Genomic DNA, 25,307 nt, shown 5'->3' with positions numbered 1-25,307 from the left:
TACATTGCTATGGAACTTCATGTCTCTCAATCATCAATTCTTTCAGCCAACCCAGATTTTAGGCTACAGAATGTCTAGAAAGATGTTTCCATTGCAGCAAGATCATAGAAATGCTTTTTTAAGAATTCAAAAATTGTTTAGAATTAATAATGAAATACCTTGCCATGGAAAATGCCGTGGAACGTGGTTCCTAACTAGGTAATGAATTCTGATAGAAATCTGTGTTTTAGCTGTCCTTATCCTAACTCAGGATATTTGCTATTCCACATTTTTGTTTGCACAGTAGTAATCAGAGGGCACATGCAATTAAGCCAGCTGTTTCTGAGGAAAAAATAACTGAGCTTGACAATGATCATCCCAGTGCAACATAACATCTGAGTCAGCTGCATGGTTAAGTGAGGCGCCATGAGCACTGCTGTAGGTTAGAGGTCTTTGGAAGACACACACCCAACTGAACAGCAGAGGAAATTCTCATGGGCAGCAGGTGGCAAGAAGATGCTTCTAGAAGGACAGAGGACATCCTACAGATGGAAATGCTTTACCCAAATAGTTTGATTTGTCCATTTGAGTAAATTCTTACATAACTAGCTGTAAAGACCTCGCCAACTTCAGATAATTCTCGCCATTTCTGATAAATCAGAACCACAAGGGATATACATTCATAGTATACTTGATGTTCTGCACAAAGATCCATGTATGCCCAGCTTTACATATCCAACTTCCATTATTTATTTCCTACTGTTACGGAGCAAAATGTAACTGTCTTTCTCTATTATTTTGGTTTTGCTATTTTGTTTAGATTTTTCTGTGTTTTATGGGTTTGTGGGTTTGGTTGGGGTTTTTTGTTTGTGGTTTGAGTTTTTGTTGTTTTATTTCAGTTTTGTTCTTGTTTTTTTTGTTGGTTTTTTTTTATTTTAAAAAAGTTGCAGAATTCATATGGGTTAACTTGAAGAAAAAAGACATAATCTCTCTGGCTGCATTTCCCATTCTGCTTCATAGCAGGACCACGCAGTTTTATACCAGTGCAGCTGAGCTACAGGTATCCTTGTGGGTTGGAAAACACAGGAAGAGATTAGGAATACTTCAGCTGGCAATGGAGGTGTTTTTTTTCTGTTTGTAGTTTGCCTTTCATCTTAAACATGGAGGAGTAGGGATCTTAAATAGCAAAATCATGGAGTACAGACATGGATATGAAAACGTCAACCCTAAGTGCCTGTCTTTTGTTACATTTGCTCTGCATAGATCAGAAGATCCCAGATCATGATCTCCTGGACAATCTTTACAACTCCACAGGTGACTTTCTCTGGGCCCACAAACACACTTTCCATCATGGAAAGGTCCTCATAATGAATGCCCTGAGTAACACTGCAGGGGCACCTGATAGTCGTGCTTTGTGCTGCCTTCTCTAAGCCTCCTCATATTTTTGCCTCTGCCCAATGTGATGTGCCACTCAGGGCTGCAAAATATGCATTCACCTGTGTGTGAAGCAGGTTACTCCCTGTTGTGAGAGCTGTGTCATGGATGTACATGCAGAGCACTGGTGGTCACAGACAGTGAGGAGCAGCTGATAATGGTACAAACCTGGACTAATTTGGCCAGACTTCAATGTGATTAACCAGATCACGCATAACCAGATCAAAGTTAATCTCCTGTCAGATAGCTTAAAAAAGACTTGAGCTGGCAGTTTTTTACTTCTTCCTCTAATCTGAACACTGACATAAGGATAATCAAATACCCTGGACTGTTCCAGGAAAGTTTGGGAGTATGGTTACAGGCAAAAGAGGGAGAAAAGACAGTCTTAGAGCATATGCAGTGCTAAAGCTGGTGCAAAATATGAAAACAATATAAGGCCACAAGCAAGGGAACAGAGATGAGTTATTTGAGTAATGAGTAAAGCTAGATTTCAAATATACATTTTTATTAAATAAATGGAATTCTGACTAAACAGGACTGTAGTTTTGGAAGTTTCTGTAAGTTGAAACAGATGCAAATATTTGATATGGTAACTAGTGTCCCACCTGTGCTTATATCACTGCTAAAAAGAAATCCTAAAAAGAAACATTATCATGGATCCTGGTAAATTAAATGTGCTAGTAGGCAAGTTACTGTAACTTATTCATGAAACTGCCTTATTTTTCCCATTTTGGTAACAGATATAAAACTTTACAATATGCAGTACAAGTCATTAATATTTTCATCCCTGTGGGCTGAAAATGTCATCATGCTGCGTTAAACAGTCTGTTTGTGAGGGAGTGGTAGCAAATATTGCTGTCTGTAGAAATAGCTGCTTGCTAGAAGATGCTCTGAAGGTAGATGCTTGGATGTTTAAAACATTGGTAGAAGAAATGTATTGCCATTTGCAAATTCCAGTCCTAAAAACCCCTTCAATCTTCTATAATTTAGTTCAAAGCCCTGCTACTGAACAAACAAGTGTTGTACCAGGCACTTGATATCTTAATTTTCTGCCTCTGAATGATTTCTGCCACAATCATTGTAGAGGGGCTAACATGAGTCACTAAAAGCACATGTAGTACCCCTGGAGTGGCTCCTGTAGTGCTAGTGGAATTGAACAGACCTCCACTCTCTACATTGTCTCCAGAGTACCTGGAAGTCTGTACCATACATTCACTGTGGCTGGTATAATGTCTCTTAAATTAGTAGAAATTTTTCCAATTAAATGAGGTTATGTAAGTTTATACCAGAAACAAAAAGGTCTCTCAGATGGAAAAGAAATTAAGTAACTGAAGTTTTTCTTCCTTCCTGAAAATAGTAAACTCCAGAGACGGTTCATTCAATGGCAAGATGAGAAGATTCAGCCAAAACCTAATATTCCCCCAAAACATATTCCTAATAGTGTGAGACAGATTTTCCCATGAGAGTTGATGGAACTGAGTCGGAGGAAGCATGTAAACACGCATTACACCCTACTCAAAGGACAGGGCCAAAGACACCCGCAAGTGTGTTGGGACTGTCCCATGGAGGACACACATGATGGTGTTTTCAGAGCCGATTGCGGGCCTGAAAGATCATCCCACTGTCGCCAGGACACTCAGGGCCCAGCTGACAGTGCTCCCTAGCACCTTGCTCGCCGCCTCCTTCCGCAGGGCTATGTTTCCTCCTGCCCTCCGCGGGCTGCGGCCAGCTCAGCCCGGCCGGGGCGGGCAGGGAGGCGCGGCCGGCGGAGGCAGCAGCGGCAGCGCGCCGAGCGCGGGGCCGGCGGGGGCAGCCGGGGAGGCGCCGCCGCAACGCGGCACGGCGGCCTTGCCCAAGCCAAAGGCCGACGGGCGAAATACCAACGTTAAAGGAGTAGTTCCCGAAAGAGAAGGGCGCTCCACGTTCTCCTGCGAGTAGCTGCGGGGTCAGGAGCCAGCTGCGGGTGAATGCTGCACCGTCGGAGGGAAGGGCATTTGGGAGAGCAGAGGGGTATCCTCACCCTGCCCCCCGGGACCCTGAGGTTTCTGCAGCGTACAGAGCAGAGGCCTGGACTTCTTTACAGCAGCCTGCAGTATGTATGCATTATCACTATCACTTGAGGTGTTTGGTCTCCAGAGAACTTTGGTTTCCAGTGCTGCATCTTGTTTTCCTCCCATCCCATGTTCAGTCTTTGCTTCCACGTCCTGGTGCATGCCAGCACTTCTGCTATCCTTCAGCTGTCAGATCTGAGCAGACTGACAGTAACCTGGGGTCAGCAGTCCAGCACTCAGGGGCTGAGTGGTGACCAACTCAGACACCACCATGGGGGTAAGAAGAAGACACTGCCCAGTGGAGCCTGAAGATTTTGGGCACAGCTCCTGGGACAGGTGGCACTGGGAGGTAATTAGGGCACACAGGTCTCATGAAGCTTCAGGCTGAGCACAGCCAGTGAGTGCAATCTAGTGTGCGGGCTGGACTGGGAGCTGTCACATTACAGTGACTGCTGCCTTCTCCTGGCTAGAGCCACCCTTTGTTGTGCTACCATAACGCCCAACATGGGATAAGTCACCTCCTCTCCCTCTCCCTCCTTCAGCACCCCTAGCCCCTTGTGCCTGGTGAGAAAGGAACCAATCTTACTAATTTTCAAGATTCCAGAAACTGCAGGGCAGAGGTAAATTAGTTTTATAACAGAATTTAACTGCCTTACCTCATCAATATCTGCAAGTATCTGAAGGGAGAGTACCAGAGCACGGATCCAGGCTCTTCTCAGTATACCAAGCAATAGGTCAAGAGGCAGTGGGCAAAACTGACGAACAGGAATTCGCACTCGAATATGAGGAAGAACTGTTTTACTGTGAGATTGACTGCACACTGGAACAGGCTGTCCAAAGAGGTTGCAGAGACTCCCTCACTGGAGATATTCAAGAACCATGTGGACTTAATTCTGTGCAGTGTGCTTTAGGACAATGCTGCTTGAGCAGGGAGGTTGGACCAGATGACCCAATGTGGTCCCTTCCGAACTGACCCATTCTGTGATTCTGTAAACTGTGATGAAAGCAATACAGATGTGACCTTCTCAAGGCAGGTCAAGCAATTTTAAACAAGCACAGGCTCTAAAAAGTTGTAAACTTTTGTGTTTCTAAGTTAATTAAGAAATAAATCCTAAGTCTTGCAACCTTCTCAGCTTGCTCAGAAGAGTGAATGATCCAGATTCTGGCAGTTTTTTTTGGCCGCCAGTAATAAACATTTTAAGAGGTTGGTGCATCTGACTTTGCAGATGCTGTGACATGAAGTGGCAGCCCACGTGTGCACTTGGGCACTTACAAAGTGGAGACATCCATCATTTTACCAGTGAGCTTAACTCTTTACCAGCCATATGGAAGGAAGGGGAAATGACTGGCTGCAGGGATGTAGGGGGGTAGGGGAAGAGAGAGAGCACATGACCATGCATGTGTGTGAGCGTACCTTTGCATAAGAAGAAAACCTGCTTATCACTCAGTATGGCTGTGCAGCCTCCATGCAATATAGAGGTATGAGAATATGTGTAGGTAATAAACTCATGAGAGGAAAGAAAAATTTGAGATAATAATTTATCAGGTGTAACAAAGGCTCTCTTAAACTGACTACATTACTTCTACTCCTAAGCCAGCTTAGTAAATTCGGCATAGCACTTCTAGCACTGATCTGCAGCATGACATTTGCTCTACCCACCTTTTCCATATGTGCACAATCAACTACATGGGAAAAAACTCACTTCAGATGTCCTACATTGACCCAGATGAGCAGAAATAAAAAAACCACCTGGAACCTAAGTGCATTCTTGAGACAGAATTTGTTTAATTATGGACATCTTTTTAATGAAATTGAGTTATTTCTTCTTTAAAAACCTCATATTTTATCAAAATTTCTTATACTGCATCAGAAAAACAAGGACTAAAAATTTAAAGCAGCATTGCAGTTATATATGAAAGGCCACTGTGGTGCTAGTATGGGTTTCCCGTCACAGTTTAGAATTAAGCTTTGAAAGCATCTTCTCAAGCTTCATTGCTAGTGCCATGTTTCCTTTAATCTTTAGTCTTCCAGTCATGAAGGCCAGAGTTGGCTTTAATTTACCTAAAAAAAAAAACCAGAATCATCAGAATATCAAAAGAAATGGAAAAAGTCTTTGCACAGGAAAACATAATGCCACCACAGTGAAACCTTAGCATCTATATTGCTACCAAGTCCTCCTGGTGCAAGCAGTGCCCATTAGGAGACGCTGCTCAGCCATGCGCAGAGCACAAGTCCAACGCATTGACTGGATTCTTTCTGAAGAGACACTGGCTGCTAAAATGTCGGTACGTGGTTAATAAAAGCAGTGTAACCTTTTGCACTCTTCCCATTCACAGGATGCAAGAGTGCAGAAAAATCCAAGCAGTTCTTGCCTGCACTCTCCCCTGAGCCACAAAAAGCTGAAAGCTCCTCCAACCCCAGATCACAAAGCCAGAAGCCGCTCTACTCCCCCACCAGCACAGGCTTTTCTGGGACAGCTTTTCTGGCATTCCCGGTACCTGCGTCCCTGGACAAAGGCCTTTGTCCCTCACCTGTGAACATCTTCACAAAGTCGGCACTCGACATGCTCATAACCACGTCAGCTGTCACGGGAGGCTTTCCGAAGCCAGCGCTCCCACCCTCGTTCTTCAGGTCAATATACCAGGTGCCTCCACCATCGCCTGGACAGAGAGTGAAGCAAGGTGAGAAGGCAGCAAGGACTGCTGTGCCCTCCCTCTCCGTTACCCCCGCCAGACGGGGCAGCCGTGCGCGCTTGCAGCGGTTCCGTGGCAGCCCGCACGCTGGCGGGCGCTCTGCAAGGAGTCACCTCTCGTCCCCTGCGACGCCCCAAGCACCACGGGCTGGGGCCACGGGCAGGAGAGCCCAGAGGCTGCGCTTTGCTCACAGAGCTGGTGGCAGCTGGCGCTTCAGCCGTGGCCCCGAGAGCGCCCTGACCGTGGCCACAGCAGCCCCCTGCGGGACAGAGGCAGCGCCGGGACAGAGGCTCCGCGCACGGCGCCGGGACAGCAGCTCCCGCGGCCTGCTCAAGCGGGCTGCAGCAGGAGCGTCAACGGGAGCCGGTCTGCTTCGGGACCAGCTTCCAAAGTGTTGCTGTCTGAGAACACCCAGTGCCTTTTGCCAGGCAAGGCTGCACAAGCGATGGGCTTACCAGAGAGCTCAAACTGGAAGACACCCTGAGTACTTCTCACATACTCTTCAGTCACTGCCCCTTGAATAACTCGGAACGTCTCTGCAACAGGACCCGACGGTGTGGCTGCAGCAGATTCTGTCTTAGCCTTGGCTGCATCTGCTCCTTCCTGCTGGGATCTGCTTAATTTCTTCTCCACTTGGCCAGCACCTATGAAAAAGATTACTTTTCTCTTTCAAATGCAAACCACTTTAAAAATGAACGTAGAACCATATGCAGAGAACTCCATTTGAAAAGATTTAAGCTTCAAAGTAGGGAAAGTGACTATTTTACCATTTCAGTATTAACACTGGTAAAGGATGCTTTTTCCACCAGGAATCTGAATAGGTGTACATCACTAAACGTAAGTCTGCAATAAATTTTGATTCCTGATAGATCAAAAGAAAAGCGAAAATAAAACCACAGCAAGATTCTAATTCTGACTGTTTATAGTTCATTACAGATGCTCACACAACAATTTTCTAATGTAATCCATACACTACTCCTGACAACATTAAAAGTAAAAAATCAGTGACTTTAATAGCCATTGCTTTCATCTCAAAATACTTCTCTCTTGTCTATCTTGTAAAGAACATGCATATTTTCATAAATTCTTCTGCAATGGCTTCTAAGGTGGAAATAAATTTAATGCTTTGATCAGTGGCTTACTTCACCCCAATGAACAGGCACATTTAACAATAAAGGAAAGCTTTTGCAATTTACAAAGCCAATCAAGTTTCAACAGCCCCTTAAAATGCTGTTGAAAGTCTCTTAGGTATCTTCAGTATCAAAAAACTTAGGTCTGTTCTGTGACTCCCTTAAGAATAACCTGCACTGGGAGCCCAAGGACTGTTCCCTGGCAGTACAGTCCTACTGTGACTGCTCAAGGAGTATTTCCACCAGAAAGGAACACTTCCAAGTTTGCCTCCTCTGCTCTGGCCTTATCCCTATTTTGACACTCCTATAAAAGCAGTTCAGCACTCTTAGTTGCCCTTCAACTTGACATAAACCAATTCTGAAAAAAAAAAAAGCAATGCTTTTCTAAAAAAATATTCTACATTCCGCCCAAGAGTTATTTTAAATGTGCAAATTGTGCACATTTCATGTAAGAAACCATGGAGACTTTATGTTATATTCTTTTGTATAAATGAGCAAGGAAAAGGAGATATTCCCGCAAAATATGCTGTTTGCAGTCTAATTTCTTTTTGCAGCAATACTTACCTGTGACCTCCCTACTACCACAATTCAGATGATTAAAAAGAAATCTTCAAATAATGCACTGACATTACACCATGGAAGCCCTACATGAGATATGATTTTTTTCCCCAGTTTTAACTACATAGTCACTTCCATAGATCTTACTCTTCACGTGAGATAAGCCTTTTTGCTAAAAAAGCTTGAGTGGACTCCAAATTCATAGGGGAAAAAAGAAAAACAGAGAGCATTCATTATTGTGAAATGAAATTAATTATGGAAATTATGGACTTGTATACATGGTGCTTTCCCTACCATATCCTTCTTTCTTCACAGCTGTTGTGTCAATTTCAACATCTAAGAAGAAGTCAGGTATCAGAGGGTGACCTAAGAGGGAGGAAAAATAGAGTAATGAATCCAAGTAAATCAGATTTGCACAGTAAGAATCCATTTCATCTGTGGATTCTTACTGTGCAAGTAGTACTGTATCTCACTTTAAATTTGAAGGAAAAAGGTAGCATGAAGTAACACGTTTAGAATTTTGTTCATGTAAAATCTGACCTAGAAGGTTTCTAAGGTTCCAATGAAGAACATCAGAGAAGAAAAACATAAAAATCTATCTCATTAGCTGTTAAAAAGTAATATATAAATCTACAGTGCAGGTAGGTTTTCTTCCCATTAAAGAATTTCTTAATTTAATTTAATTGACATTTAATTATTAAACTCTCAGTGGATCCATATGGCCTCTCTACTAAGACATGTTCTCAAAGCTGAGGCAAAGCAACATTTTTTATAAACTAATTTAAGAACCCTGGGAAACAAAAATGTATTAATATTCTCCATATAGTCTTCCCTCCTTCTTGAACTTACTTCTCACCTTTAAAAGATCTCTTTTACCTGGTGCAATTGCATAAACATCAAAATCCTTAACTCCTTCTTCTCTCAGCAGAACTTCATCTATAATGAAGTTTCCAGTGAAAGTTTTTGGTTTTGTCAAAATGCAATATGCAGCATCTGCCAGGATGTCCGTTTTCCTGCACTGTTTTTCTATTCCAGCTCCTCCCAGCATATCCATAGCAGCTGTATGTATGGCTAGAAAATATGGAGGGCAAGAAAACAAAGCTTTAACACTGATAACATGGAATTCTCATTTCTTTCACAGGTAAACAAACTTTATTTTCCTTTCAGGCAAGAGGAAACTCTAGAAGACAGAAGCTGTGAAATACTACCAACCAACAAATAATTCTTTACAAGCAACAGTAAAAATCCATGTAACTATCACAGGAATCAAAAATGCTGGAACATTTTCTGACATTCACACCCCTCTATGTATTTATCAGCCTACCAGTTTTCCACCAGTTGTTCAGAACATGAAAAACTAACAAGACAACAGTTTTTTTCTCAAAGTGAATGTATGACACGTCAGTTATAAAGAGGAATTAGCTTTGGTGATTATCACACTGAAAGTCTTGATGCTTAATTTGAGTCTTTGGATAACTCCCATGAGATACTAAAGTGTTTCCTAAGTTAATGAGAAACCAAATAACAAAACCTTACATTACTTGTTCAGTATTTCACAGAAAGGCTGTGTTAGACCTAAGAAAAAAATCCACAGCTCCTAGGCTTCTGATTCTTTCATTAAGCAATTCTGTTAGTTCTGTGGTATTCTACTAGTCTTCATTATGTTTCTCTCATGGGAGCTACTGTAGAACTGTACCATGTTGCTGTCTAAGTCTGTGATTTGCTCTTCCAGGCTGAGGTATCCATTCCATTTTTTTTTTCATCCTATTCCATGGAAAGGCTCTCTGGTTGCAGCTTTTGACATTTGCCATCTTACTGTTTTTCCCTTGTATGTTCTGCTTCATTAGTTTTTCCCATCTGCTGTTTAAAACTCAATACTCTGCCCCCAAGTTCTGAGTTAGATTCACAAATCCTTTCCTATATATCAGGCCAGAACATCAGGGTAGCAGAAGGATAGACCTTGAAGGATAAATTTTTGTCTTCCTTTCAGTGCTTCCATTCCACACAAAGTAACAGCAATTTCAGTACACAAATGATCCCAACATTCCTTAAATAGCAAAAAACATAGGCAGCGGGCAGGACACATGTATCTGAGCTGGATCATTCATTCACCTTTCAAAGTACATACTGGGAAAAAGGATCAAAGTTTTCAGCACTGGCCTGAGAGCTTCTGTCCAAGTGTTTCCTAGGAGAGTGCAGAAGTGTGTAGATGTCCCTATCGACTTCAGGACATTACTCTTCTGTGATGAGAATTAGCTTCTAGGTTTCTTTTACCATTAAGCAACCTCAGCTTTTTTTTTTTTTTTAATCAATTGAACTGCTACAAAGACACATCTAAATAAAAAGTGACAAATAGGTATACTGTACATACTTGTAGGTCTACCTAGGTCTTCTCATCTTTAAGGAAGTCAATAATATTTGCCTTTTTTTCATCTTCTGAAGTGATATATGCCCAGCAAGATTTTTTTTTTAATAGCTACCAACAGTGCAGAGAATATTTTTGTCAAATACTACAATGAAATTTATCAAGTTCTCTTAACTTAAATTTATTTATTCTGAGGATTCATTAAGCTGGTCACTTTCCCTGTCCTACAGGTCTGTCACTTCTCTGTTACTGTTAACTATTATTCTTCTGAGCACAGTCACCCTATCTGCATAGACTGAAGCAAAGGGGTTTCAAACAGTACTGCCTCATAGTCTGGCTGCACATTATTACATTAATTTCATATAAAGGGATGTGGGTTTTCCTCTAATGCACATCAATAGACTTCCAGTTCTGTCCCAGGACACCTGTATTATTCCTCTGCTCTCTTTGTGATGGGATTGCCCCTTGCCCTTTTGACAGATGTCCTCTTCACCTTTAGATACATGGAGAACTCTGGCATCTTAGTACCAACATACCTTCATGTGTTTAAAGAATCAGATTAATGAACCGATCTGGCATTCATACTAACACTGAGGGTAAACACATTTGTATGAGATGATAGTCGGCTCTTAAATTAGGAACTTTGCAACTGTATTTCAGATACCCTGGAAGTCTGTAACACTGCCTCTCTGGATGTTCACAATAAGGAAGTTAACTTTCTCACTTTTGGAAGATAAACCTTTCAAAAGCACATTTTTTTGTACTGGAGAATTCACACATTATGATATTTTATACTTTGTCAAATCAGTTTTCATGGAGGCATCATTTCTGCAAATGAAAAGCTCTGCTTGTATACCTTTGATTTTATAAAAAGCTTAATTACTTTTTAAAATTTCTTTGCAGCATCTCACATAGATAAATCTTTCTTTTAAGAAGCATTTATTTGAATATATACTGTTTCATCTGTAAATTGAATCTTCCTGCTCTTCCAAGCTTCATGTTCTGCAGGATCCTGAGCAGAACAAGTATCAGCTGCACTCTGTAAACAGCAGCAGCTCCCAGAGTGTTCTCTGCTTACTTTATGTTACCAAGGACACAGTGGAAATGTAATGCTCAAGAGAAAGATACAATTGTATTTAGTTTGGGTTTCCCACTTCCCCACATTAAGAATGTCAGATTTCATAGAAGCTTTATTAATAGCACCACAGACATTCTTTAATACCAGACCACATCTGAGACACAGGTACTACTACTGATTCTTGGAGTGCTGCAGCATAAGATAAAACTATAAAGAAATAATGTATTCAACTATGTAACCTGCTTATAAAGTTAGCTGCAACTCTGAAAAAATTTCCTTTGTGGAAGGGGTGGAGAAATTCTCACAGGTTCATTTTATCCCTGCCATTATTTTGCAGGTCAAATTATTCAGGTGGGTGTGGGAAACAGCCATGTTGCAAAAAAATACCTTTTATAACCAGCTGGTTTCTGCTGAAAAAAATTCTTTAGCTTTTAACAGGACCCATAAAGCCATTGATTCATTTCCACAACAGTGGTAGATGCTTTTTCCAGCACATTCAGAATTAGAAAGCTGTGGAGGATTCACATAATGCATCTATGCAGCATATGAATGTGTGCACTTTCAGAAGACACAGGCAATCTTGTAACATCCTTTTCATGAAAAAATAAGTTAAATTAGTTATCTGCAGTTTCATACCATGTCTCTCTATCTGAATAAGATAATCTGAATTAATTCCTTTACAATCCCTAACTTTCATAGGCAATATACATTGTTAAATCAGTCAATGACCAAAAACCACACAATGATAGGTAAAAGGTCACCTCTGTTAATGAGAAACCAAGTTACTCCCACTTACTGGATTCTGAGGGGATATAAAACCCATTTAACAGTGCCATTTTTGCCAAAGACAAGACAGAGGGGATGGGTGGGTCTAGGGAGCTAAAGACCAAGAATCAGGGTTCATGGTTCTATTCCAGATGACATAGATACTGGGAAATCTCCATTGAAAATTTTTTGAGGTTTTTCTGGGGTGCTCAAGAAGCAGGTATGTGGAAACAAGTGCACATTTCTTTTGGCTGCCTCACAAAAAAAAAAAATACAACACACACTTGAAACCTGAAGGGCGAACTTTGACTCCACCACAAGGCAATCCATATTCTTAAGTTATGTACATAGTTGCCTTCGCATCACAGAAAAAGACCTTATGGTCCTCATTGTCCTAAAACAGTACAGATTTTGTGAATATATAAGTATAGTGAACAATATAATTATAATTTTAAAAGTCAATCCCTTGCCAAAATATTTCTGTGGGTAGAACTCACAGAGTGAGCAGAACTATGAGACATCCATTTACTGCAAGTATTTAAGATGCAGGTGTCCAGACCAATGAAAAAGGACTAAGTCTGTCAGGCACACCAACCCAACTGTTCAACTGATGATCACCTACCGTATTCAAGCGGAGAAATTTAGCTGATTATGTCTGAAATAGTTAAGTTTTCCTCACATTTCTCACCTTAGAGAAAGTGTATCAGAGAGTTCCAGTTTCCACTAAAGGTTAAAAGGGGTCTGCAATTCCTAACAGCAAAACATTGAAAAGTGTCTGTGTACAAACACTTCTTAAACTGGAGCACCATCCTCAGAAGAGGATCTTGGTTCATATTTTTATCTCCTCTTCCTTTTTCCTTCCTTGCACTTGTTAAGGAAATAAACAGTGTTGTAATGTTTTCTAACACAATGACTGGGCTTACACCACTAAGGGGCAGGATTACCCTCAGTCTGGTAATGATTTTAATACTCAGTATAATTTCTGCCCATAAATGTATTTGAGGAAAAGAGACTGGTCTCCTTGGCAAACAGCTGGCCAAACCTCAAACAGCAGCCTTTATCCTCACTGACCCACACAAAGAAAATTGAAGCTAATACAACATGGGAGCACTGAGCTATTTTTCTTCCAAAGAGCTCTTTAGTTTCTTGTCATTTGCAATCAGATGGTTCTGTGAACAGCTCTTCACAGAACTGCACTGTGCCAAAACTTCTAGGAATAGGCCTTTTAAAAACTATTTCCACATGTACAGAGGTATCGATCTTGTCAGTAAGCTCCCGCAGTTTAACTAGCAAGGAATTCTAAATAGTACTACACACACAGATGTTCAATACCCACTCATCAAAGCACACAATTATTTTTGTGATTCTGTCCAAACCAAACCACTGGGTGCATCAGAAAAAGCACAGACAAGCCAAACACTACACACATACTTCAACTATGTGGCTTTAAACTAGATGAAGAAGAGTTTAGAGAGAAGTGACAACAGTCTAGTGAGAACTAGCAATGAAAACCAGAACCCATGCAGGATGAAGAAATAACATATAAAAGAACAACTCAATCACTTGAATCTATTCCAGAAGAAGTCTGAAATATATTCAGTGTCAAATAAAACAAGCTTTAGCAGACAAAATAAAGAAAGTCAGTATTTCAGTAATACTAAAAAAACCAAAAAATTACCTGTTTTAGGCCATAAAGCATTGACAGCAACTTCTCCTCTAAATTCTTCTGCCATTCCCAAGACACACATGGACATCCCATATTTAGAAATGGTATAAGCTAAGACAAGAAGTGAAAAAAGAAAAAAGTTTAGGCTCTATGTAAAATCTAGTTTTAATTATGAGAGGAAGATAAAACAGATAATTGGTCCACAAGGAAAATTCAGGGCTTTCAGAAAAAACAGTACTGTCCTAGAGTCAAAATCTCTCCCTTCTACCTGCCATCTTCATCAGCTACACACTGTAGTCTGTCATCTTTTCACTGCAAACAAAATGAAAACTACACATCTTCTGCCAAAAAGAAATCTGAAGCCTAGCTGCATGGTGGATTTTGTCACGCTTTTTATGCAGGCTACACTGACAAGAGTGATCAATTTTTTTTAAGATGCCTAAGGCATAGTAGCTGTTAAAGACCAAACTAGAATCCTATAGACAAAAAAAGAGGGGAAGAGGAGTTCTATATCCTTGTTACCTATCTACTTTGAGAATGGAAACTTTCTTGGGGAAAGAACTGGAACCTCCTGGAGTTTAACATGACAAGTGTCCAAAATGGAACATTTTTGCTACAGTTTTAAAATGAGCAACACTAGTTTCAAGATAACATGGAGTTCTTTTTCCACCTCAAAATAATTTCCTGAGCTTTATCCATACTAAAAAACCCAGGAAGATGAATCAGTAAGAAAATAAATTTTGGGTTTCAGTCTCTATTTGGAGCAGAACATATGTAATCCTAACAATTCCCATAGAAAATCACAGACTTACCCTGAAAACAAAAAGGATGGATAATGCCTTGAAACATGCCCTACATTTTCCCACAAAACAATTTCTTGTAGTCAGGTACAAAATGCTTTGAGGAGCCATTAGTGTCAGTCTGTATGCAGTGCTAAAGATACAAGATCTGGCATTCTGCACTGGCACTACTGCACACTTCACCAGGTACTTACATGTTTCTCACAGAACAGCAACAAAGGTTCCGAAAGCTACTCACCACAATGATTTTTGAACCACATGGGATTCAAATTCATCGGTGGACTAAGGTTCAGGATATGGGGGTTCTTACTCTTCCTCAAGTGGGGCAGACATGCTTTAGACCTGAAAGATAGATTCAGACATATCAGTCGCCTCTTATTTTATGGAACACCTATAATTACAGTAAAAACAATACTAGAAGACCAGTATTTTCACAATAGCCCAAGACAAAGCCTTTTCTCATATCAAGTATTTAACTGATGTAAAGAACAATAAAAAAATACCTGTTGCAGATCACTTATCTCAGGCCTAGTATTCATTCCTGCAAACTGGACCACATTCTCCAACCAGTCCATCAGCTTTGAAAAAAGCTTATTTTAGAGATACTCAGAAGCCATAATCTCCATAATAGCTCTGGTAGCGGCAACAAAACACAGTGCAGAGCATCATGTAGTCATAAAAATATTCTCTTCTGATCCCATACCTATTCACTCTTTAAAACCATGTTGAAGAAATAATACTGTATAGCAGAATGCTATTACAAATATTCCAAAGAAAACCCTATTCTCTTCTAAGAGATTCTGTATTTTGAATTTATACATCTCTGTAAACTGGAACTTTTATTTTACAGAAATTATCTTTTTACTTCACTTCTAGCACTAGGGCACATCATGTTTATATTTTATCTCTGCTTGAGATTTTTTAATCGAGCTTCACAGGATGAAAACATCACCACATTAGTGAACAACTCCAACAGGACCCACACATACTCTCAGCGACAAAGAGAACAACTTCAACACCTTCAATAGCAAAATCATCATAGTAGTAAAGTAAGTGATTTACCACTGCCTTAACTGTCCAGGGGCCTCAAGTGTTTTCAGTGGCAGGTTCACTAACAGATGTCTCAATTCTTAATGCATAGGAACCAAGAAACTTAACTGCTATTATTGAAACTTGGTGGGATAAATGCCATGACTCAACTGCAGCCACTGACGGCTACAGCCTGATCAGAAGGGACAAGGGAGAAAGGAGAGATGGAGGGGTTGCTCTCTACATCAAGAAGTGTGATGAGCCATCTCTGAAGAACAACCTGTAACTAAAAAAGAACAACAATGAGCAGGTAAAAGCCTGTGGTAAGAAACAGAGACTGAGGCAGCAAAGGGAATCTTGTGGTTGGTGTCACTACAGTTACCTGACCAAGAGTCGCCTATTGATGTGGCATTCTTGCTCCAGCTACAGAAAGGATCACACTCACAGGCTCATGTCCTGCTGGGAGACTTCAGACATCCCAGTGAAGCAAAGCAAACTGTAGGCAATCCAAGAGATTTCTGCAATGCATGGAGCATAACTCCTTAACCCAGGTAATAACCCTACCAGAAGGGATGCCATTCTGGATCTGATGGTCACAAACCTAAGTGAGCTAATCAGGGACATCATAATCCACAGCCTGGGCTGCAGTGATCAGGCACTGGTGGAGTTCACAGTTTGGAGGGAAATGGGTCAGACAAAGAGCAAAGTCAGTGCCCTGAGCTTCAGAAGAGCAAAATTCTAGTTCTTCAATGAGTTAGTCAGTAGGAACCCTTGTAATGCTGCCTTCAGAAACAAGGGAGCAGAACAGAACTAGCCAGTGGAGACAGGGAAAAAGTATCCTATGAAGCATATAGGGGCACAGACTTGTACACATTTGGGGTGACGAAAGCCAAAGTGAAGCTGAAGCTGAACTTTACAAGGGATGCAAAGAATAACAAAGAGGGCTTCTACAGATTCGTCAGTCAGAAAAGGAAGGCAAATAAAGTGTATACACATACACCCTGGGATAAGCAAGGCTGGAACACTGGTAGCAACTGATGACAAGAAGGCTGAGGAGCTCAACAACTATTTTTGCCTCAGTCTTCAATGGCAACTTCTCTTCCCACACCTGTTAAGTAGATGGACAGCAGGATGGGGATTGGGGGAGCAAAGTGTTTCCCACTTTAAGTGAAGATGAGGATTCTGACCATCTGATGAGACTGAACATACAGAAGTCCATGGGGCCTGATGACATGTACCTCACAGTCCTGAGGGAATAGGTTGCCCAGCCACTCTCAATATTTGAAAAATTGTGGAATCAGGTGAAGACTCAAGTTTCTGGAAAAAGGGAAATGTAACAATGTTTAAAAAGGGTGGACAGGAGAACCCCAGGAACTACCAACCTGTCAGCCTCACCTCCATACCTGGGAAGATCAGGAAACAAATCCTCCTAGAATCAGGAGGTGATCCTAGAACAGGGAGGTGATTTGGGACAGTCAGAGGGTCTTCACCAGGGGCAAATCCTCCCTGATCAACCAAAAGGCTTTCTACAATGGAATGACTACACCAGCGGTCAAGGGTAGCACTACAGGTGTCATTTACTCCGTACAGCTTTAGAGAAGGCTCCTTATAACATCCTTCTATATAACCTGGGAAAAGAAGTTTTGATGGGTAGACTGTTCAGTGGATAAGAAATTGGTTGGACAGCAGCATCCAGAGGATGGTGGTCAATGGCTCAGAGTCCTGATGGACATCAGTGATAAGAGCTGTCTCTCACACGTGGGTATTGGGACCACTGTTAGTCTCAATCAATGAGGCAGATGAAGGGATCAAGTGCACCCTCAGCAAATTTGCAGATGATCCCAAACTGAGTGGTGCTGTAGACACCACTGAAGGTCAGGATGCCATTTGGAGGAACCTGGACAAGTTTGAGAAGTGAGCACATGGTAATCTCAGGGGTTTAACAAGCCCAGGAACAAGGTGATGCACCTGGGTCAGGACACTCCCAGTATCAACACAAGCTGGGGGATGAATGGATGGAGAGCAGCCCTGTGAGAAGGACTGAGGGCTGCTGGTGGGTGAGAGGCTGGACATGACCCAGACATGGGCACTCCCAGCCCAGACAGCCAAACGTGTCCTGGGCTGCATCCAAAGCAGCATGGGCAGCAGGGAGGGAGGGGATTCTGCTCCTCTGCTCTGCTCCAGTGAAAGCCCACCTGGAACCCTGCATCCAGCTCTGGGGTCCCAGCACGGAAAGGACGTTGGACTTTTGAGGTAACTCCAGAGGAGGCCACCAAATTGATTAGAGGGATGGAACAGCTCTCCTGCAAGGACAGGCTCAGAATTATTCTGCCTGGAGAAGAGCAGGCTCTGGAGTCACCTTACTGCAGCCTTTCAGTACCTAAAAGGGCAACTGGAAGGAGGGAGAGGGACTTTCCACAAGGGCATGGAGTCAGAGAACAAGGGGGTTGGCTTTAAATTAAAAGAGGGCGGGCTGAGATTAGGTATTAGGAAGAAATTCTTTACTCTGAGAGTGGTAAGGCATTGGAACATGTTGCCTAAGAAACTGTAGATTCCCCACCCATTGAAGTGTTCCAGGCCAGGCTGGATGGGCTCTGAGCAACCTGGTCTATGGGAGGTATCTCTGCTCATGGTGGGGGCTTGGAAGCAGACAGTGTTTTAAGGTCTCTTCCAGCCCTTGGAAGTAGACAATGTTTTAAGCTTTCTTTCAGCGCAATCCATCCCACAATTTAATAATTCCATGATCCTATGTCAACAGGTATACTCTGTAAGGGGAATCTTTACTGCCTCTACACAGGCAAAAAATCCACACCTTTTTTTTTAAGCTATTGAAATTTTCTGAACATTAAACTGAACATTAAGCTATTAAACATTCTGAACATTAAACTATGGTCTCTACATACTACAATCAGAATCAACAAACAAAGCAAGGAGAAAAAAGGGCAAAATGCTTCACTAGGTTTTCTCAAATGACAATTACAAAAACAAAGACCATTCCCTTGAGAGGCATTGATTTTTCTTATGCTTTTCCCCTTCCAGCACACAGAATGTGATTTTTAATCTTTTCAAGGTAGAATAGGACCAAAAATACACTTTAAGAATTCCCCATTAATTTGGAATAGCTAGATGTAACATTAAGAACATCCCTGCTGCTGTTGGGTGGGGAGGAGAAGATGGAACTTGCCACAGCAATAGAGTTGAAACCATTCAGCAATTTATGAAGAGCTGGCAAACCAAATCTTTGTGCTGATCTGCACAAAGAAGAATGACAATCTGTTCTAGATTGGAGGATTAGACTAGATGACCTTTAAAGGTGCCTTCTAACCCAAACTATTCTATAATTCTGTGGTAATACTTTGATACAAAACTTTCTGACCACACCGAGCAACATCTGAATTTAGAGAATCTCCATCATCTTACAGGCTTTTTTACAAACCCTGTGAAAATCAAAGTCTTCATTTTAAGACAGTGCTTTAAATGACTTCCTATAAATGTAACAATGATTCAACCTGCTAAATCTAGCTCGTAACATTTGCAAAATAAGGAACCCAGGAATTGTGAAGTCAAATCCTGGTATGTTCATTTAAATAAATAACAGAATTGATAAGCTGAAAGTAAGTGGAGAACACTTTGGATCATGAAGCTATATCTTTAACATTTCTCTTTTAAGTATGGTGAGTTATGCAATGTTTCTCAAGATAAGAAAGATGCTTATGAGAAGAAAACTGACAGGTAAGAAATTGACTTGATGAATGCAAAAATTTAGTAGTTTTGCTCAAAATGAAAGAGCAACAGCATTTAACAAAGCCAAGCTGGAGCTTCATTTGAAACAAATTACTTTTTTCTTCCCACATGCAGGGAGTGGCTTGTGAACTCATTTAATGACTTCAGTAATAAGGTTTCTGTTTACTCCAACTAGCAAATAATTCTTGGAAATATTAATTCAAATCAGTTGACCAATAACTAAGCAATTTCCTGTGAGCACATGCAGAATATCTGCACTCAAATTCTAGGGCAGCAAGACAGCTACAAAATTTCTCAGAAAAACTGAAATAACATCATACATTCTGTTACAATTGCTTTGCTTCCTTCTCTCAGCACTTACGTAAGATAGGTCCCTCGTACATTGACATCCATCATGAGATTGACCTTCTTCGTTGCTGTTTCCAAAGTGCCCGTCAAAGAGATGGCGCTTGCATTATTCACCAAAATATCAATCCCTGTTTTTAAAGTAAGCCATTTCACATTAGCATTTAAAGAAAAAAAAACATAAGTAAGGCAGGCAGTTCTTTTTTCTCTTTGTTTGCACAATTTGCCTGTTAATGCCTTCTCCCATGCCTTAACTTACCTCCAAAAGTCTTCACAGCTTTCTCCACAGCATTAATGATTTGCTGTTCTTCTCTCACATTAACAATGCATGGCAAAGCCTTTCCTCCAGCTGCTTCAACTGCACAATTAAAAAATGAAACATTTAAAAACTTGCTCTCAGATGGGACAATTAACATGAACCTTCTGAGAACCTCTCAAGCAATGACACGATTCAAGATGGCACTGAAAATCACACACTCAAACTGTGACCTTTTAACATGTCATATGAGGAACAGGGAAGCCGAGACAATATCTTAACACTGCAAGTGTTGATTTCATACATCTCAAGTAGCATAGCATTTTTACACGCACATCCATCTTCATTACAGTAACATTACAGCTTTCCTGGGAGGCAAGAGAAGCACTAAGCATATTTTAGTAATGGCGAACTCGAACTAAGAGTCTACGCATTTTTCCACTCAGGTACGGTAATTAAGCAAGGGTACACACCCAGCCAAGCACCTTCATTTGTTACAACTTACTTTCTTCTGCAGCAGTGTAGATAGTCCCTGGAAGAGTAGGATGGGGCTCAGCTGTCTTGGCAGCTATCACAATGTTGGCACCATCCTTGGCAGCTTTCAAAGCAATGGCCTTGCCGATGCCCCGGCTCGCGCCTGTGATGAAGAGAGTGCATCCTGCCAGTTTCCTAAAGGTGAAGGGAGAAGTGGACAGTAAAGAAGAGAAGAATAAAGCAGAAGCTGTAAATCATTTGACTTTCATCAGACTCTAAGGGCAAATGTAATTAGCACAGCCTCCCAGCCAGAAAAACGCCTTCATCCTTTTACTAAGAAAACAGCCTGAAGAACACAAAAGGGATGGCTACAGTTACAGAGAAGTACCACTGATATAAGACCACATCCCAAGTTTGCAAACAGTATAAAGAAGGTTACCCAGTTACATTTCTCCCTTTTTGTAAAAAGATCCAACACTGTTTTACAACAGAGCTGCTATGTTCTGCAACAATGGAAAAGAGTAATTTGTAAAAACAAAATGCCACTTTCAACAGGACAACACACCTACACAGATGTCTGAATACTATTAATCACAGTGCTCTAAATACAAAAAACTGATGTCTCATTGTGGTATAAAACACCGAGTTTGGAACCACAGCACCATATGCAAATGCCAAAAGCTTTATTTTCAGAAATGGCAATTTTTCTCTTAAATCTCTATACTCAACAGCTTCCCAGTAACTGTGTGTAGTCCAATGGGTCCTCCCATAAACAGGTCCAATCAACTTAGAGAAACCAACAAGTTTTAAAGCCTAAGAAGGATGTCTGGATAATATATTCATGATAAAGCCTTTTAGAGAACAGATATCCATATGAAGGAATGTGTGTTTCATTGCTCCACATAAAGGCCATGTTTCTTTACATAACACTGTAGCAAAACCCAGGAGGTTCAGGTTTTTAACTTCAGTTGGAGAATTCATATAAACTATGTGCAACTTTGCTTTTTGCTCACATCACAAAAGTCACATCACAAATGTTACAAAAGCTTACACTCTGAGCTTCCATTGGTTTTCCTTTCAGACTGGGCCAAACTTAGTATTGTTTCTCCCCTTCTGTGTCAGATGCGTTTTTTTGCCTCTAATCTGAGCACATCCATCTATTAAATGCTCTCTAGGATGATGTTTGCTTTCAAAAGGCAGAAAACTGGAACAGGGAAGAAAGGGCAAGATGCCTCTTCCCCTGAAGAGGCAAGGCTAGGCATCTACAGGATCTCAGAAATTCAACCATGTCCAGAAGATGGCATTTCAAACAGCTTTTATCTGCAAAATCTTAAAAGGATCTTAGAAAGGCACAGGAAAAAAAATATCTCAACAGAAGAATGAACCACAAAAAAACTACTGATGTGAATTCAGTCACACACACAGTGAGGAAAGTTCAACTGTGGAATATAGAGTCAAAGTGTAGATGCCAGTGAAGTAAGGCCAGAATCTAGTTTCTACCTTCAACCAACCAGTAAGAGGTCAGCACCTCAGTCATGGAATTCACCTTAATCATGAAAGAGGTAAATGGGGTCCAGAAGGAGGCAGCTCTGGAGGAGAAAAGAGCAGAGAAAAGCTGATTGGGCTTTAAGCCCTGCCTGGGGCTGGAGTGATTTACTCAGGAAGCCAAGAAGGTGTATTTGAGACTAGCAGGGCTATGATGGGAACTTGTGACTTAGCTCCCAACAAAAGTGTCATACAGGGAGCAGGTGCAAAGACAGGCCACAAAGAAGGAATTAGAAACATTACAGGGCACATTGGCGTGGAGTCAGGAAAATCAAAGTTCACCTGCAGCAGTAGCTTGTGAAGGGCGTCAAAGGCTTAGATACTTCTGCTACACTGGTAGGAAAAGCAGGCCCTTAAGGGAGTGAATGAATGCAAATGTTTCAAAACTGTCATAGTATTTTTGCTTCATATTTAAGACATGATGCTATGATCTGGATGTGTTTGCAACCTGACAGGTAAAAAACTAGTTGGTTGCTCAGGGTCAGAGGATGGTAGTTAGTTAAATATATTTGGAAGACTAAGGATTTATTTCTTAATTCACTAGGAAGCCCAGTAGTATAAAGTTCATAAAGCATGACCTGTATTATGAAGGTCACATCTGCATCACTTCCATTAAGAGTTGAATTCTGCTAATAAGACAGAAAACATCAAATTCGCATCTGCGCCCTACAGGCTTGAAAAACAAGAATGGTTCTTTTCCCATCACAGATGACTGCCAATAAAGATCTTCAGGTCACATCAGGGACATTTTTAATGGCTTAAAGAGATGTTAGGATTTTAATAATCGTCTTTATAACACACAGGAACAAATAACTTATCTTCCCAGCTGTTATCTGAAAAGCTAAAATCCACAAAACACCTCGAAATCAAGATGGTCTACAGGAAGAAAATTTGGCTGCCAGGTAAGACAGTAGTAGAAGACTACAATACTATACAACAATAACAAAAATAATAACAAAAATAGCAACAACAACAATAGTAATAGTAATACGTTATTATACTTAAATAAAAACGTTCCATAAATAATTACCGATTCACTGCCTAATTTACATTAAACTCCTCCAGTAACTGTTTCCCTTGCAAAAGGCACTGTTCAAGTCCCCTATACGACCCGAACTACTTGTCCCAGGACTCCGGTGCTGCCCGGGGCCCCTCGGCCGGCTCTGCCCCGCAGGCCGGCGCGGACACGAGTGTCCTCCGCTACAGCTCCTCGCCCTCGGCCGGCTGCCAGTCCCGCACGCCCCGCAGGGTGACAGCGCTCAGGGGTGTCCAGCGAACCCCCCGCCGGCCGCCGGCCGCAGCCCGCCTGCCTCGAGAGCCCCTGGAGGGCGGCGCAGCCCCGTCCCGGCGCGGCGGGGACACCTTACCCGGTGTTGGGCAGCATGGCGGCGCGGGGGGCGGCCGGGCCGGGCCGGGCTGGGGCAGGGCCGGGGCCGGGGCAGGGCCGGGGCCGCTCCGCTGCGCAGCCGCCGCAGCCGCTCGGGGCGGGGCAGGGGCCGGGGCCGTGGGCACAGCAGGGGTAGCGGGCTCGGGGATGCGAGCTAACCTGAGACTGGAGAAAGGCCTACGCGGGATGAAAGATGGATCTGGAAGGCTTTCGGTATCCTTTCGTTCTCCGCCGTGTGCGTGAAATTTTGCTTTGGTCTCCTGCCAATTGCAGTCAAATCACTGGAGTTTTGCCTTCATCTCATCTTCTGGAGTTCTGTGTCCAGTTCGGGGTTCCTCAGGACAAGAGAGACAGGGCGCTACTGGAGTCAGTCAAGTGGAGGAGCACAAAGGTGATTTGGGGCCTGGAGCACTTCTCTTCTGAGGGCAGACTGCAGGAGCTGGGCCTGTTGAGTCCAGAGATGAATGAGAAGGGATCTCACTAATGCATATGAATATCTCTAAGGTGGATGCCAAGACTGTGGTGCCAAACTATTTTCAGTGGGGCCCTGAGACAGAATATCAGGAGCAGTGGCCATAAACCAAACCCCAAGAATTCCACTGAAACATGACAAAGAACTGCTTTGTGTTGAGGGTGGCAGAGCACTGGAACAGGCTGCCCATGGAGGCTGTGTTATTTGCGCTAGGTCACCGTGTTTTTACAGGGTGGTTGGAGTAGATAATCTCCAAAGGTCTCTTGCACCTCTAATGATTCTATGATTCCCTGTTTATTAGATAGCCTGCAGTAGGATCCTGTGTCTTTGTTCACTGATCCTCACCTATTCTGTCCTTCATCCTCTCCCCTAGTACCTCTCTTATTTCACAATAAATTCGAGGTCAGCCCTCCTCCGTGCCCTTCACATGTAACTTTTCCTTGTCCTCTCTCTGCTGCCATCCTGACCACCTCTTACTGTGGTTAGCAAATCTTCCACCTTTGGGTTGTCTTTCCCCTTTCAGCTCCCACTGAGATTCTGTGCACTACCCTGAGAGGGCTTCACTGAGAGCTGATGGCAGAAGGGGAAATCACCTGGTAGGTCTGAACTTGCTGGAAGAATTGAGACAGATTTCAACAGAAATCAAAGTGAGCCCTGAGCAGATGAACTAGTCTGTGTATTAATGTAATGGTGGTTCTTGGTTCCCTTCACTGCAGTTCACAATGTTGCAGGGCTGCAGACTCCTGCATGACTGAGGTGTGAGCAGGCAAAAGGTGCCAAGGGCTGTCTGAACACTTTCCAAATGTTATGTCTTCCATGCCACTTGCTTTGCCAGAGTTCACATCCTGCACAGATGGAAGTGACAGTGCTTTGCTAAGATTTTCAGGTATGCTTTTCCTTCATTCTCCCTGCAGCCACTCGGCCCAAATGACCAACACACGACTTGACTGCCATATCAGCATGCCCAGGCTGTATGCCTCGTGCCTGCGGTGTTCTCCATGGAAGTGAGCCGTAGTGACTGTGTGCACAGAGCTGCCATTCACCTATGTTCACAGGTACCTGCTGGAGAAACACCTGGGTGTCATGGTTCAGCCATCTTCCCCTTCCCCCCAGAGTGTTTGTTTTGCTTATTGTTTGGTTTTTGTTTTTTCTTTCCTCCAGTATATAATAGGGGAACTGAAATGATGGGGCGTCTTGCTATATCAGGAGGGTCAGTTTACCTCCTGGAAGGTTTTTTTTTTTAGTATGAGGGGCAGAAAGCGTTTGAACAGACGCTGCAGAAGGTGGAAGGCTCGAGCGCTGGGTTTCAGCGGTGTTGCCGGTGCCTGCGCGGTAGCCCTGCAGCTCGCCCCGCCTCACTCCGGGTGCTGAGCAGGGGAGCACGGATTTACCGTGGGCTGAGCACCCTTGCATGTGTGCTTCCAGTCCAGGGCTCTGCTCTGTACGCTGCAGAAACCTCAGGGTCCCGGGGGGCAGGGTGAGGATACCCCTCTGCTCTCCCAAATGCCCTTCCCTCCGACGGTGCAGCATTCACC

At 42.4% G+C, this 25,307-nt stretch overlaps 1 protein-coding gene across 1 annotated transcript; it reads right to left on the bottom strand.

The window, feature by feature from the left end:
• Positions 1–5,226: 5,226 nt before the first annotated feature.
• On the bottom strand, positions 5,227–23,376 carry HSDL2 (hydroxysteroid dehydrogenase like 2). The gene is made up of 11 exons (XM_084224844.1): positions 23,281–23,376; positions 20,400–20,563; positions 19,898–19,996; positions 19,655–19,769; positions 14,759–14,862; positions 13,733–13,831; positions 8,723–8,917; positions 8,141–8,212; positions 6,614–6,802; positions 5,997–6,125; positions 5,227–5,526 (listed from the first exon to the last, which is right to left on the bottom strand). Exons 1-11 carry the CDS (start codon positions 23,295–23,297, stop codon positions 5,414–5,416), a joined length of 1,296 nt encoding a protein of 431 aa, XP_084080970.1. The 5' UTR covers positions 23,298–23,376; the 3' UTR covers positions 5,227–5,413.
• Positions 23,377–25,307: the final 1,931 nt, after the last annotated feature.

This window comes from Fringilla coelebs (assembly GCF_963513975.1).
Source record: "Fringilla coelebs genome assembly, chromosome: Z".
In the NCBI taxonomy this organism is placed as follows: domain Eukaryota; kingdom Metazoa; phylum Chordata; class Aves; order Passeriformes; family Fringillidae; genus Fringilla; species Fringilla coelebs.
The sequence above is the reverse complement of the archived record's forward strand: the minus strand, read 5'-3'. Positions and strand labels throughout refer to the sequence as shown.

Bases quoted from the DNA above. Each gene is read 5' to 3' on its own strand.
- HSDL2 (XM_084224844.1), bottom strand. The intron at 13,832-14,758 runs GTGAGTAGCTTT...TTCTTGTCTTAG, and splicing joins GTGGTTCAAAAATCATTGTG to CTTATACCATTTCTAAATAT. The intron at 6,803-8,140 runs GTAGGGAAAGCA...TCTTTTTCATAG, and splicing joins TGTGAAGAAAGAAGGATATG to GTGCTGGCCAAGTGGAGAAG.